The sequence below is a fragment of the Polyergus mexicanus genome, unplaced genomic scaffold (genome assembly GCF_030449975.1).
Source record: "Polyergus mexicanus isolate NDT 795.1 unplaced genomic scaffold, iyPolMexi1.0 SCAF_12, whole genome shotgun sequence".
NCBI classification, from domain to species: domain Eukaryota; kingdom Metazoa; phylum Arthropoda; class Insecta; order Hymenoptera; family Formicidae; genus Polyergus; species Polyergus mexicanus.
Genome location: NW_027223332.1, coordinates 3,761,361 through 3,776,001, shown reverse-complemented (window position 1 = coordinate 3,776,001; position 14,641 = coordinate 3,761,361). Strand labels below are relative to the sequence as shown.

The 14,641-nt window shown below is 44.5% G+C and overlaps 1 protein-coding gene across 1 annotated transcript; it reads left to right on the top strand.

The window, feature by feature from the left end:
- Positions 1-9,640: 9,640 nt before the first annotated feature.
- LOC138938361 (uncharacterized) lies at positions 9,641-10,747 on the top strand. The gene has a single exon (XM_070305277.1). The coding sequence runs from the start codon at positions 9,641-9,643 to the stop codon at positions 10,745-10,747; it is 1,107 nt and encodes a 368-aa protein (XP_070161378.1).
- Positions 10,748-14,641: the final 3,894 nt, after the last annotated feature.

The window sequence follows — 14,641 nt, the reverse complement described above, 5'->3', positions numbered from 1 at the left end:
ACGTTAAGATAACCGTTATCGTGATACGCTACGTGAGCGAAAGTGCGGGAACATTGTAAATAAACCAAACCACAAATAAATCTGATATTAATCTATTTATTTAATGTGGAAAGTGTCCAAATTATTTAAATAAAGTTCTCAGGCGGAGCCCGAATTCCCAAATTCCTTCCGGCAAACGATCCCAACTACCGTGCCTCTCCGGAGGCACAACAAATATATTTCGTTTTTTTTTAGTTTCACGCAATATTTTTCGTTTTAACATATATACTATGCGCACGTTATACATATATATTATTATTAATAACAACCTAACCTCGGCCTGAGGTAGGTAGGAGCCGGTGCAACCCGGCGGGGCTGAGTACAACCTCAGCCCGTGGAGCGGTCGAGACAGGAGTCGGTTCAACCCAACGGGGCCAAGTACAACCTTGGCCCTAGGTATAGAGAGCCGGTTCAACCCGGCGGGGCTGAGTACAACCTCTGCCATAAGAGGTGTTAGGTACTGGTTAGATCGGAGTCAGGAGCTGGATGACAGGACAGGATCTGGTCCCGATACCTCGGCCGGCCGGGCTTTTATACCCGGCCGGCGTCCCCCTCCTGTGCGCCGTTGATCCGGTGACGAGAGTTGGATACCGCGTGGGGGCCCTGCGAGAGAAATAGTGCGTGCCGGGGAGCGAGAGCGCATGCAGAGAGAGGCGGCGGCGGGACAGGTAGGGCTGGGGTGAATAAGCAAGCCGTGTATAGGTAGATATATATTTTCCGGACGCAACAGGTCGGGCTCGTAGTAACGGTCCTATCGTTACAACTAATAGTAAATCTATTTAATGAAAGATGCAGAAAATATTAAAATTTCAAAATTTTGCATTGTTTTATTTATTTAACATTGTATTCTATTCTATTTGCAAAAGCAAATAAAATGCAATAAAGTTTATGTACAGACAAGTAAATGACCAAACAAAAGATAGAGATAGATCGGGTTAAACTGAGTCGAAAAGTCCTGAACCATTTTTTTATAACGCTTAATAAAGGAATTGTTATTGAGTAAAGTCTGACCAATCAGCGCCAATCTTTAGCCGGGCCCACGTCGATGAGCCGCGCATGAAGTGTGTCCCTTCTCAGCCTATCAAGCAGGCGGTTCACCGACGTGCGCCAGGCTGAAGGTCGACGCTGATTGGCCAGACTTCACTCAATAATAACTCCTTTATTAAGCGTTATTAAAAAAATGATTCAGGACTTTTCGATTCAGTTTGATCTAATCTACCTCCACCTTTCGTTCGGTCACTTACTTGTCGGACACCTTGTATATGGCATATAAAGAATGTAAAACTTAAAATTCATCCACAATCATATAATCGTTCGGTTGAAGGTATACTCTTTTTCTGTCATATTTCGAAAATATCATACAAAAAATTATATTTATTATAGCGATATTTTTTAAATATTGGGGTTTCAACGCTTTGAGTGTTAAAATTTCTTTTTTATAATTCGTGTGAGTAGTATTACTAGGAGAGTTCTAACGCAGGTCCTCCGAGGGGTATGCGGGGCGAGGGGAAACCGTGCGGGCGAGGGGGCATGACGTCACGCGGGCGGAGGGGGATTTTGGCGGCGCGGGGGAATAACGTCACGCGGGGGAATGCCGACAAGGTAATATAGTTTTTCAAACAGAAACAAAAAAAAACATTATCCTTTTCATTTTTTCTAGGAAGATGGGTTTATTGGGGGTCGGGATATGTTTATAATCGGCTTATGTATTACAAAGGTGGGTGCCGATGTCCGAATCCTCGAATTTATATTATATTTTATTATAAACAAATAGCGTCTCGCAAGATTGCACATGCAGCCGAATCGGCGCGTATGTATTACAAAGGTGGGTGCCGATGTCCGGATCCTCGAATTTATATTATACAATATTATATTTATATTATATTACAAACAAATAGTGTCTTGCAAGATTGTACGTGCGGCCGAATCGGCGCGTGTATTACAAAGACGGGTTATTATATTTATATTATATTATGAACAAATAGCGTCTCGCAAAATTGCACGTGCGACCGAATCGGCGCGGTGTCCTCTTCATTTCTTTTCTAGGAAGAGCCGTTTATCCGGGGGGTCACAATATGTATAAATAATATTGTTACGTTCTGCCGATGGATGATAAAAACAAATCGTGCAATAAACAGATCGTAATAATATTTATGGATAACCGTGAGAAAGATACAGAAAGATCGGTGATGAAACGACACCGGTCTCCTCGAGATGACAAAAAAGGAAAAAAAACAAACAAAAAAAAGATATAATAAAAGATAAAAAATTAGTGGAATTTTTTGGTAGAAAACTAGAAGATACCGACTAGATAATAAAGTTCTTCTAACAAAATACCCAACAAGCACAGCTGCACATAATGACAATAATTTTTTCTAACGAAATATTCAATAAACACGGCTGGATCCGCAGCAATAAAAATACTCATAAGAAAATAGAATTTTCTCTAACATGATCACGTGCGAAGGAACCCTCGAACCGATATCCAAACTTACCAATCGACGATTACTACGAGTAAAATACGAAAAGTAGGAGAAACACCCTGTCTAATAAGAACACTGACATAATTTTAACTTATTAAAGTTGGAAGATCCCCACTTATGCACAAGTCCAATTCGTTAAACCTTAGAAAGACTTTACTCCCACGCAATTTTTCTAAGAAGAGCCATTTAAAGGTGATAGATAAAATATATATAAATGAAGAACGAAGGGTGTCAAAATTATAGTAGTAACAATTTGAAAGTGTATACATCGGTTAAAAAGTTTTGTGTGCCAAGTGTTCAACGGCGATCAGATTTTACGTTTAAAAAGTATAGTGGATTCTTTATAATTTTTGTGTGTCAAATGTTCAACGGCGACCAGATTTTGTCACTCTGCCAATCTGCGAAGATGGAAATAAATAATTTCGAGGCGATACTAGACGAGTCGTCTGATGAAGATCACGCATTATCAGACGACAGTGATTACAACAGCGATCAATGCGAGGACCTCACGGAAATTGTTGAGAAGACAGTGTTTCATTCAGAAATTATTGCGTTGAACGGACGTACAAAATTTTGTGCCATATACTTTTATTATTCTACGGGTGGTGATTATGCTGTATGTGCTTCGTGTATGATAGCTATAGCAGACACTGACTATGGATACATGTATGCTGTTCGGAAGCATGTCACTGAACTATACGACGTAATAAGTGGTCGATCCTGCTCCAATTTCAGACAAGCATTATATCAGATAATGCCGTGCAACATATGTCCGATTTGTACACAGTAAAACAAAAAAAAATATGGAAAACGCCAAGCAAACTGAACGTGACCTGTTGGAGCTGTCGCATCAAGTCGCCACTTTGGGCGAGTATTTTGCATGGGCACAGCGATGCGAAGAATTTATCAAACAGCTCGAGGAATGCAGTCGTATCAAGCATCCGCGGCTCTCGATCGGAGTTCGGCAATCTTTGGTGGCCAGAATCGCACGATTCGAGGGTGCGAGGACTCGATTAGAGAGACAATTTATATATAGTGGTGGTAATTACAGTGGTGATTACAATACCGCGGAAAAACTCATTTGGCGAGAAATTGATACGGCGTTTGAGAGCCGTATATTGACTGGTGCGGTTATAAATTATAATCACATCGAGCCTCGTCAATTTCTCGAAGACGCCAAAGACATTGTGCTCGAACACGTGAAAAATGTGCTGAAAAAACACTTTAATATGAAAGTAAACAACTGTGTTCAATGGTGAATTCGTGTCGGGTGATAAACGGGCAAAGAAAAGTGTAAATACGAGAAACTGTGAACTCTTTAGCACGTCCGATCTATACGAGTGGTACGAGCGACGCATCGTCGAGCCCACCCTTGCCTCGCTCGAAGAATTTCAAGAACGCGATAACGGGTGGGCATTGTCGCGAATTCTCGATTTAACTATAAATATAAATAAATATAATCCAATGCGCGCGAGATGCCATATTAAATTACCGCGAGAAATAATAATGAAGAGAGCGGTAATAAACGTGCAATCCAAAGACAATGCGTGTTTTGCGTGGGCGGTAGTCGCTGCTTTGTATCCAGCTGACGTAGGTCGGGAGTCATCGTATCCTCATTACACGACAGTGTTAAATCTCCAGAACATTGAATTTCCGACGACATCGAGTCAAATTAAAAAATTTGAACTTTATAACATTTCAATAAATGTATACTGCATCGAGAAAGAGAAAGATAATATTATCCCGATACGTCTGAGCGAGCAAAAGAAGGATAGACACGTCAACTTGTTGTATATACAAGATTCGCAAGACCTCGGACATTTTACATGCATCAAGAATTTATCCCGCCTCGTGAGCTCGCAACTGAGCAAACGTAATGATCAAAAATATATCTGCGATCGGTATGTATATTTAATAAAGATGCAATATATATAATATATACGATAGAAAAATTAATTATTTCTATTTTTTTTACAGATGTTTACACTATTTTAGATCAGACGACAAATTGCAGTCGCACACTGTAGACTGCCGAGAGATGAACGAGTGCGCCATTCGACTACCGGGCGATAAAGACAAGTGGCTCGCGTTCAACAATTTCAACAGAAAGGAGCGGCTTCCATTCGTCGTATACGCCAACTTGGAGTGCGTGCTGAGGAAGACCGACGGTGATCCGATGATGTCTACGTACACGTTTCAACATCACCAAGTATTTAGCATAGGTTATTATGTACATTGTTCGTACGACGAATCATTACGAATCATTATCCGCGTATCATTCTCGCCGTAGTACCGATTGCGTTTCGTGGTTCGTAGAAAAATTAAAAAATTTAGCGCAACGCGTAAAAACTATTTTAACCATGAATGTCCCCATGGTAAATTTAACGCGAGATGAGCGGGAAAAATTTCACAGCGCAACACACTGTCACATTTGTGAAAAACCGTTCGCGCAAGACGATACACGCGTACGCGATCATTGCCATCTTACCGGGCGGTATCGAGGTCCCGCGCATTCAAACTGCGATTTAAATTATAAAGACTCTTTTTGCATTCCCATAGTATTTCACAATTTTTCCGGTTACGATTCACATTTTATCATCAAAGAAATAGCTACCGCGTTCGAAGGCTCGATCGACGTACTACCGATAACAAAAGAAAAGTATATTTCATTCACGAAACTTGTTAAAGTTAAAGATACCGTTGAAAAATCAGATTGGCGAAGCGATATAAAATTACGGTTCATCGATTCATACAAATTTCTCAGTACTAGTCTCGAAAAATTGACATCGTTTTTAAATAATGATAAACTTCAAATTTTTAAATCGGAATTTCAAAATTTATCAATTGAAGAGTTCAATTTATTAACGCGAAAAGGTGTTTTCCCATACGAATACATTGACTGTGTCGATAGGTTGCACGATACATGTTTTCCACCGCGCGAATCATTTTAGTTTTTTGACCAGTGACACCGTATCCGAGAGCGATTACACGCACGCCGAAAACGTCTGGAGGCGGTTCTCCCTACAAACCTTGGGCGAATACAGCGATCTGTATTTAAAGACGGATGTCTTGTTATTGGCAGATATTTTTGAAAATTTCCGCGACAAATGTATCGAGAGTTATGAGCTCGACCCCGCGTATTATTATACTCTTCCCGGATACACGTGGGACGTCATGTTAAAACATACGAATATTACGTTCGAATTACTTACTGATATCGATATGGTTATGTTTATCGAACGGGGAATACGCGGTGGCCTGAGTCAATGTTCCGGCCGATATGCGCGAGCCAATAACAAGTACACGCCGTCTTACGATCCATCGAAACCGTCATCGTACATGATGTATTTCGATATAAACAACTTGTACGATTGGGCGATGTGTCAACCGCTGCCCTATGTCGAATTTCGATGGGTCGACGATATCTCTGACTTTGACGTTAGCGCAATCGCTTCGGATTCGCCCACAGGTTATATTCTCGAGGTTGATCTAGAGTATCCGCAACATCTTCACGATGCGCACGCTGACCTACCGTTCTACTCAACGCGCGATAAGCCGCCCGGCAAGCGGCAAGACAAACTCCTCGCAACCTTATACGATAAGAAGCGTTATATCATACACTATCGCAATCTGCAACAATGCATGCGTCACGGCCTTCGCGTCGCAAAGATACATCGCGTATTGCAATTCGTTCAATCCGCATGGCTCCGCGATTACATCGAACTCAACACCCGGTTTAGAACGCGCGCGACAAACAATTTCGAGAAAAATCTGTACAAGTTAATGAACAACGCGGTATTCGGTAAAACTATGGAAAACGTGCGCAATCACGTCGATGTAAAATTATTAACAAAGTGGAACGGACGATATGGCGCGGAGGCGATGATCGCGAAACCAAATTTTCACAGCAGGAGCGTCTTTTCGGAAAAATTGATCGCTGTCGAATTGCGCAAATTCGAGGTAAAATTCAATAAACCGATCTACGTCGGCATGTGCATCCTCGACATTTCTAAAACGTGTTTGTATGAATTTCATCACGAATACATGGTACCGTTATATCGAGAGAAATGTAAAATAATGTACACCGATACAGATATGTGAGGGTCTGCGGGGAAGCCTCGCTAGCTTCCTTACCCTCCGTTTCGCAAACAGGGAGTGGTCGTGGAGAGGTAGTCTTCAATGAACACGTGCGATGTACTATGTACAGAAATACATTCTTAAGTAACTACAAAGTCGCTAGTTATATACAGGTGTTTATTTTTAGATTGGATTGTTTGTGGCCTTAAAAAGGGCCGTTTGAACGCGGGTGTATGCGTTAGGGCAGACGCTCTCGCCACTGGATATTTGGCGCCGTCGTCGTCGTCCGGGGTGGTCCCCACTTCCGGAGCGCGGGAGGAGTGTAACTCCTTTCTGGCGAGGTTGTAACGGTTGCCTGCGGTTTGGAGTGACGTCACTTTCTCCCAGTCGGAGAGGTCGGACTGCGTGGCTCTTTCGCAGGTGTTGTTAGAAGCCTGCGTGGCCTTCTTGCATGTGAAGGAGCGAACCTGCATGCCACGGTGCACTCTGCTCTCAGGGTGTGTTTGTGTCCACCGGTCTGTCCGCTCCGAAGGTGATGGTGGCAGAGGAGAGAGCTTAACTGGATACTTCCACTCGTAGATTGGCGAGGTATAGTGCCGAACCTATACGTTCCATGTCGAGCGGAACTCCCGTCCAGGGCGTGTGCGATGCACCGGCGACAGCTCGAGTGGCTGGAGCTTCCACTCCCTTAGCGTCCAGCAGACGCGATTTGGGGAGGGTGCTTCCGGTGCAGGGGCAGCTTCTGTCCGCTCGAAGGGCCCAGGTGAGGCGGGCGGCGGTAACGGACGTGGACGTCTCCTTACTCCTCGCTTGTGGCCTCTGTACAGGGCTCGAAAGGAATTAGCTAACGGACCCGAGCTCGTAGCACGAATCGTCGCCTCCGGGTGGCGATTCACACAATAACTGTCAGCCGTCACGAACTCAGTAGTGCTTCACGAGAGAAGTCCTCTTCAGCAGCGCTGAGCCGCGATTGATTATTTCGTTCCGCTGACGCCCTTATATACTGTCACTCAACGGATTTCACTTGCTGGTAGCGGCTCTCGGTTCGCGCCGCGTTTCGGTGGGCTCCCGAAATTCCTGCGGCTTGCTCGTGTTCGGCGCGTGATAGCAGCCGCGCGATTTCATGTGTCGTGCGCGTGATCGCTGGTTGTTCTCAGGAATGTGTATATTCCTCGCGCGCCTGAGCTTTTGTGGTGGTTATCCACCACAGATAGTTTAATTTATCACATCAAGTGCGAGGATGTGTACAAGAACATGAAACGCTATATTTCTAAATTCGGCACGAGCGATTATCCAGTTAACAATGCGTACGGTATACCGCTCGAGAACAAGAAAGTGCGGGGTTTAATGAAGGACGAGAATAATGGTGCGATCATGACTGAATTTGTTGGGCTTAGAGCAAAAATTTACGCGTTGCGAGTAGATAATAAAAAAGATACAAAAAAGGTTAAAGGCGTCAAGAGTAACGTCGTAGCGAGAACGATAACGTTCGACGATTACACGCGATGTCTGCGCGCCGAAATTGAGATGACTCGATGGCAGTCTTGCATAAGATCCAAATTGCACGAAGTGTATACAATCAGCGAGACAAAAATTGCTGTGAGTCCGTACGACGACAAGCGATATATCGTACCTGATTCGACCGACACGCTACCGTGGGGACATTTCCGAATACCTTTATAATATAATGTATATATGTATGTGTGTATGTATGTATGTATGTATGTATGTATGTATGTATGTATATATGTAAGTAGGATAGTAAGGCCGGTTCTGGCTCAGTTTTGTGTGAGTGTGAGAGAGAGGGTATCGTTGGGGAGTAAGAGAGAGAGATAGTTTCGGAGCAGTTTGTGGGCGCCCGAGAGATGGAGAGCGGGCTGGGCGGGTGCATGGGGGGGTAAGTAGGGTGAGAGGGGAAGCGCGGTCGGGGGGAAGCGGTGGGTACGAGTCGCCGAGAGCGCTCGAGAGATGGCATTCGGGGGTGGCGGTTCCTCCCGATTCGCGACCTTGACGCGACTCGCGCTTCTAGCGCGCGGTCCGCCGTCGCGATTCTTTAGGGGGGCGCGCCGCTTCTAGCGCGCGATCCGTCGTCGCGATTCTTTAGGGGGGCGCTTCTAGCGCGCGATCCGCGAGCGGGCGGCGGGCGCCCGGCGTCGAGGGGCGGGGGATCGTCGGTGGGCGGTCGAGCGGACGGAGGGGCGTCCATCATCGCTCTCCTCCTCTCGAGGCGCGCGTTAGCGCGAGCGCGCTCGTCGCGTTTCGGGGGCGAGTTTTTTTCCATTTTTCGGCGACGTCGCGCGTCCGGTGACGAGAGCGAGTATCCGGTTCGGTTAATCGGGGGCGCGTCCTCGCTATTTTCCCCGTTATAAAAGGACGCCGCGATGGTCTCAAGGTATTAGTACGTTCGAGAATATTTCGCGGCGCGATGAAGCGCGCGCCGAGCGCTTTAACGAGATTAGCCGGAAGAGCGGTGAACGTTCGAATCGGAAGTATCGAGGATATATGGAATTTGGAGATACCGAATTGTTTGAAGAAAGAACTACGCGAAAGTTATATAGAGGATCGTTTGTACTGTATAGAAGAGATCGACTTCGCGGAAGAGTTCGTGCGAGGGGCGAGCGAGACGCGATTCGACGAACCTTTCACGAACGTCGGAGCCGATGGCTATTTGCTCTATGGCAATTGGAAACAGCGATACGGAATTCCGAAATTTTCGTGGGGGGTGAATCACGTCGTGCATTGTTTCTTTATGTTCGGTTGCCGATTCGAGAACGGAGAGTATTTCGAGGAGAACGAGAGATATTGCGCGTATTGCGCGCGTAGCTCGAGTTTCGCGAAAAGCGTATCGACGCACGTGACGAAAACGGTGTATAGCGAGATGGTGCCCGCTTGCGATCTCGTCGACGAGGTTTTCGACGTGTCGAATAATTGGTGCGCCGGCTGCGAGACGAGAGCTTTGTTCTACATCGAGAATTACGACGAGGAGGAGACGTGGTTTATTTGTAAAAAATCTTGGCGTTCGTTAGACGACGAGTGACGAGATGGAGGCGCGCGATCTTCTCGATAGCGCGCGGGACGTCGCGACGGGGGACGCGTATCGCGCGTGGGCGCGACGGTGCGACGAGTGTCTCGAGTCTCTGCGGGAGAGATGTCGAGGAGAGCGCCGAGGGAGATCGACCGGAGCGATTAATTCTCTTATCGCTCGAATCGTTCGATTAACGGGCGCGAGAGACGATCTGCGTCGACGTTTCGAACGCGTGGGAGGCGGTGTAGAGGAACGCGAGGGATTCTTGTGGTCCGAGATCGAGACGGCTTTCTCTAGACGCGTTTTAACCGGCGCGGTTATTAATTTCGATTATATCGAACCTCGACGATTTCTCGAGGATGCTAGAGATACCGTGCTCGATCGAATACGCGATGTTATGAATAAATATAACGGTATTAAGGTCAATACCGTGTTTATTGGCGAGTTCGTTTCGGGCGACAAGATCGATGTTAAGACTATTGTCACGAAGAATTATTCGCTTCTACCTCTTTCCGACTTGCGAGAGTGGTACGAGAAGCGAGTGGTCGACGCTACTCTAGCCTCGTTGGAAGAATTTCAGGAGCGCGATAGCGGATGGGCGTTATCGCGAATATTCAATTTAACTGTGAACGTGAACAGATACAATCCTATGCACGCGGGATGTCACGTCAAATTGCCGCGAGAGATCGTGTTGAAGAGAGCGGTGATAAACGTGCAATCTAATGACAATGCGTGTTTCGCATGGGCGGTGGTCGCCGCTCTGTATCCAGCTGAAAAAAACGCGGGTCGGGAATCTTCGTATCCGCATTACACGACAGTGCTGAATCTGAAAGGTGTTAAATTTCCTATGAGTTTGAACAAAATTATTAGATTCGAACGTATTAACGACATATCTATTAATGTGTATACCGTTCGAAGTAAAAAGGAGGGAAAAGGCGGTTGTCGCGTTGTTCCTTTGCGTCTCACTGACGATAAAAAGGACAGACACGTTAATCTGCTGTATTTTAACGATATGACGCGACGAGATGACGCGACGCATTTTGCGTGGATCAAGAATCTGTCGCGACTCGTCGGCTCGCAACTGAGCGGTAGACGACATAAATCGCATATATGCGATCGGTGAGTATTAATTAAAAAAATCGTCGCGCGATGTTGATAATGCGCGAGATTTAAAATGTGCGTTATGTCGCAGATGCATGCACTATTTTCGAACGAGCGATAAGTTATCGGCTCACAGCGTGGACTGCGGAAGGATGAACGAGTGCGCTATAGTCCTTCCTACCAAAGACGACAAATGGTTAGAGTTTCGCAACTATAATAGAAAGGAGCGACTTCCATTCGTGGTGTACGCTGATCTCGAATGCGTACTGAAGAAGAAAGAGGAGAGGAGAACGTCGAATACATCTATCGTTCAGCATCACGAAGTCTATAGCGCCGGATATTACGCGCGATGCGCGCTGGATGGCGTTAGCTCTACTTACAGAGCTTATCGCGGTGAAAATTGCGTATTGTGGTTCGTTAAAGAACTGCACGATCTAGCGCTTCGCGCGAAGACTATTCTCGATATCGATGCTCCTATGACGAATCTTACATCGGATGAATGGGAGAGATTCGTAAACGCGACGCGCTGCAGCATATGCGAGAAACCGTTCGAATTGGGAGACGCTCGCGTGCGCGATCACTGTCATCTGACTGGACGGTACAGAGGTCCGGCGCATTCGAATTGTAATTTAAATTATAAGGATACTTACGTAATTCCCGTATTTTTTCACAATTTATCGGGTTACGACGCGCATTTTATCATTAAAGATGTAGCTAACGCTTTTCCCGGCAGCGTGGAAATATTGCCGATAACGAAAGAAACGTATATCTCTTTCACGAAGAACGTCGAAGATGCGTGGGACGAGGGAAGGTTCGGAAAACGCTTGAAATTGCGTTTCGTGGATTCTTTCAAATTTCTAAGCGCGAGTCTCGAGAAATTGGCGTCGTATCTAGACAAAAGCGAATTGAGGATCGCGCGTTCGGAATTTTCCGATCTTAGCGACGCCGATTTCGAGCTTCTCGCGCGAAAGGGTGTATTTCCGTACGAGTATGTCGACGATGTAGATAAATTGTTAGAGACTCGTCTACCGCCGCGCGAGGCTTTTTACAGTTCGCTAACCGGTGACGCGATATCTGAGAGTGATCACGCGCGCGCGATAAGAGTCTGGGAGCGATTTCGCGTCGAAACGTTAGGCGATTATAGCGATTTGTATTTAAAGACCGACGTTCTTCTATTGGCTGATGTTTTCGAAAATTTTCGTGACGCGTGTATGAGAAGTTATAATTTAGATCCCGCGTATTATTACACGTTACCGGGATACACATGGGACGCTATATTAAAGTATACGAGTGTGCGATTCGAATTATTAACCGACATTGATATGGTGATGTTCGTGGAACGCGGAATACGCGGCGGGCTAAGTCAATGTTCCAACAGATACGCGCGCGCTAATAACAAATATTTACCAGTTGTTTTCGTTCTGCAGACAGGCCGGAAGAACGTCATGTCCGAGGATACGAGTCGACTCGACGACTGCAAATTGACCAAACTCTATCCGTGAAACTCTATCTGAACTCGGAATATTATCTGTATGACGATATGAATCTGGATTTCGATAAAAACAGATGGTCGATTCTGTACGACACGTATCAACGTTTTTGCAAAAATTATTACGGATACGAATATCTCGAGCCGAGTCTCACCGTCACGCAATTTTTACTAAACGGTCCGTTCGTGATCATCGATTGCTCTCGACAAAACGAATCGATCAAGAGCGCAACCGTGGATGTGAGATTGGAATTCGAGTGTAAGGAGAACGTGCCGCCGAATACCACAGCGTACTGCCTCATCAACTGCCCCCTACAACCCGTTGACCAATGTTGTGCGCAAAATCACCTAAGTGTGGGGGGGGGGATGAGACGATATAAAATCTATAATGCATCAGGATCAATCGCAGTCTTCTTCTTCTCGACGTGCTGATATAAAAAACGTCATGTCCGTACCAACGTTCGTAGACCTACAAGGATTCTTCGTCGGGATGAAATTTGTCGTAAAGGAAGTGGCGGTGCTGAGAAAGGGGACCGTTCTGGCGCATTACGTTTTTACATACCCCCTACCATGAAATCTCCTCACAAAATCCGACAAATCGTGTGCTTCCTGGCTGATCATGAATCACCATGGATTACGATGGGAAGACGGAAACGTGCCGTACAGCATGGCTAAACGCTTGATTACATCAGCCGTGCTTGGAACAGAAGAGGATGACGATACGTCGACTCTCGTGTACGTCAAGGGATGCCAGAAACGAGAATGGCTGGTGGATTTACTTGAGAATTATGCGAGAGAAAACCTAATCATCGAGACTTTGGATGCTGATTACGAAGATATGGAATCTTTAAATAATCTAGATGTTATTAATACTATACGATGTGGAAAACATGTTAAGAATTGCGCATTACAGAATGTATTAAAAATATTTAACTGGTGGTTGCAACGCTAAAAAAAAAAATTTGCAATATTTTTATAAATAAAATGTGTAAACGTATTTAATGTTTTTTATTTCTTATTCTTCCCACTCCTTTCCTCGCAAGTTGTTTCTAAGAATTCTTTTAACATTGGTCGTTGCCCCTTCTCCTAAATTTTCTGAGCATTAATCTCCCACCACATCATATTTTTGAAAATAAACGTATACTCGGTTAGTTTTTACACGATCAGTGTCGCGTCAACCGTTCTACTTTTCATAACTTAGAGAAATGTACTCCGCCGAAGGAAACAGCAACGGTGGCAGAAGCATGAATTATTACGTTCCTCGAGATGAAATTAGGCCGTACAAGAAACCGCTTGATTTGTAAGTATCACAAATTTTCATATATATATATTTTTTTATGTTTTTTTTCCATGCTATTTCATATTTAATCGTATTTTTCAAACACGGTAAACCTCGTTGTATACCACGTATTTTGGTACGCAGATTTGCTTTGACGCGCACTGCGTATAAATACTTGGATATTGAAATCAGCGTTGAATCACAGCGTGGAATCATATCTTACGTGGAATTACATCTCGGCGATAACCGAGGCAATCAAATCGTATTATCTATTGACACATGGGAATCGCTAATGCTGAAACGAGCGGACGTTGAACGACTTGTGCAAACGCCCGATCATACACCAATATGGATTAACGATTTAACAATTGAGATTGTTAAAATACACGATACGAGTGTTGTAAAACTTACGTTACGCGTTTTGCTTGTACATGAAACCGTCAACTATATTTTTCTTATTCGAACTCGAACACTGTGTTAATCATGAATATTTGAAGCTGTGTGAGAATTTAGAAGCTGTAAATGAGAGTTTCGATCGATTTGTCGTTAATTTGCAAGGTAATATGTTTGGCGCCGAGAAAGATAATGCTGTTAAAAAATTGCGCGATGTTTTTGATAAAACATCTATCATAGATTGCGAACTATTAGCTTATGCTGTGGATGAAATTTTGTCTGAAACCTTGAGACGACGTGATGTATTTTAACATAAATAAATGTGTTAAAAAATTAAAAGAAAAAAAATGTTTATTTCTTTCGCTTCCCTTCCTCGTATATAACATAGATATGTAACTGTGGCGCGACCGGGTGGGAGAAGGATAGCGCGAGGTGTTCGCGAGTAGAAAAAGGAAAGCATTCTATGGGTGTGGGAGAAGGATAGCGCGAGACATGCACGAGTAAGAAAAGGAAAGAAGGAAGCACAGAAATAGTCGACATTTTAAAAATCTAATAATAATAATAATAATATTTTTTTGAAATTGTGTATATAATACAAATGTGTGTGTGTGTGTGTGTGTGCGCGCGCGTGTGCATGGCCGTGTGCGTGTGCGTGTGTGTGTGTGCAAAAGTAATAATAAAAATATATATACAGGCGGCGCTCCTTCTGAAACAGAAAAATAAAAGTCTTATTAGTATACTAATTTAATTTTTTA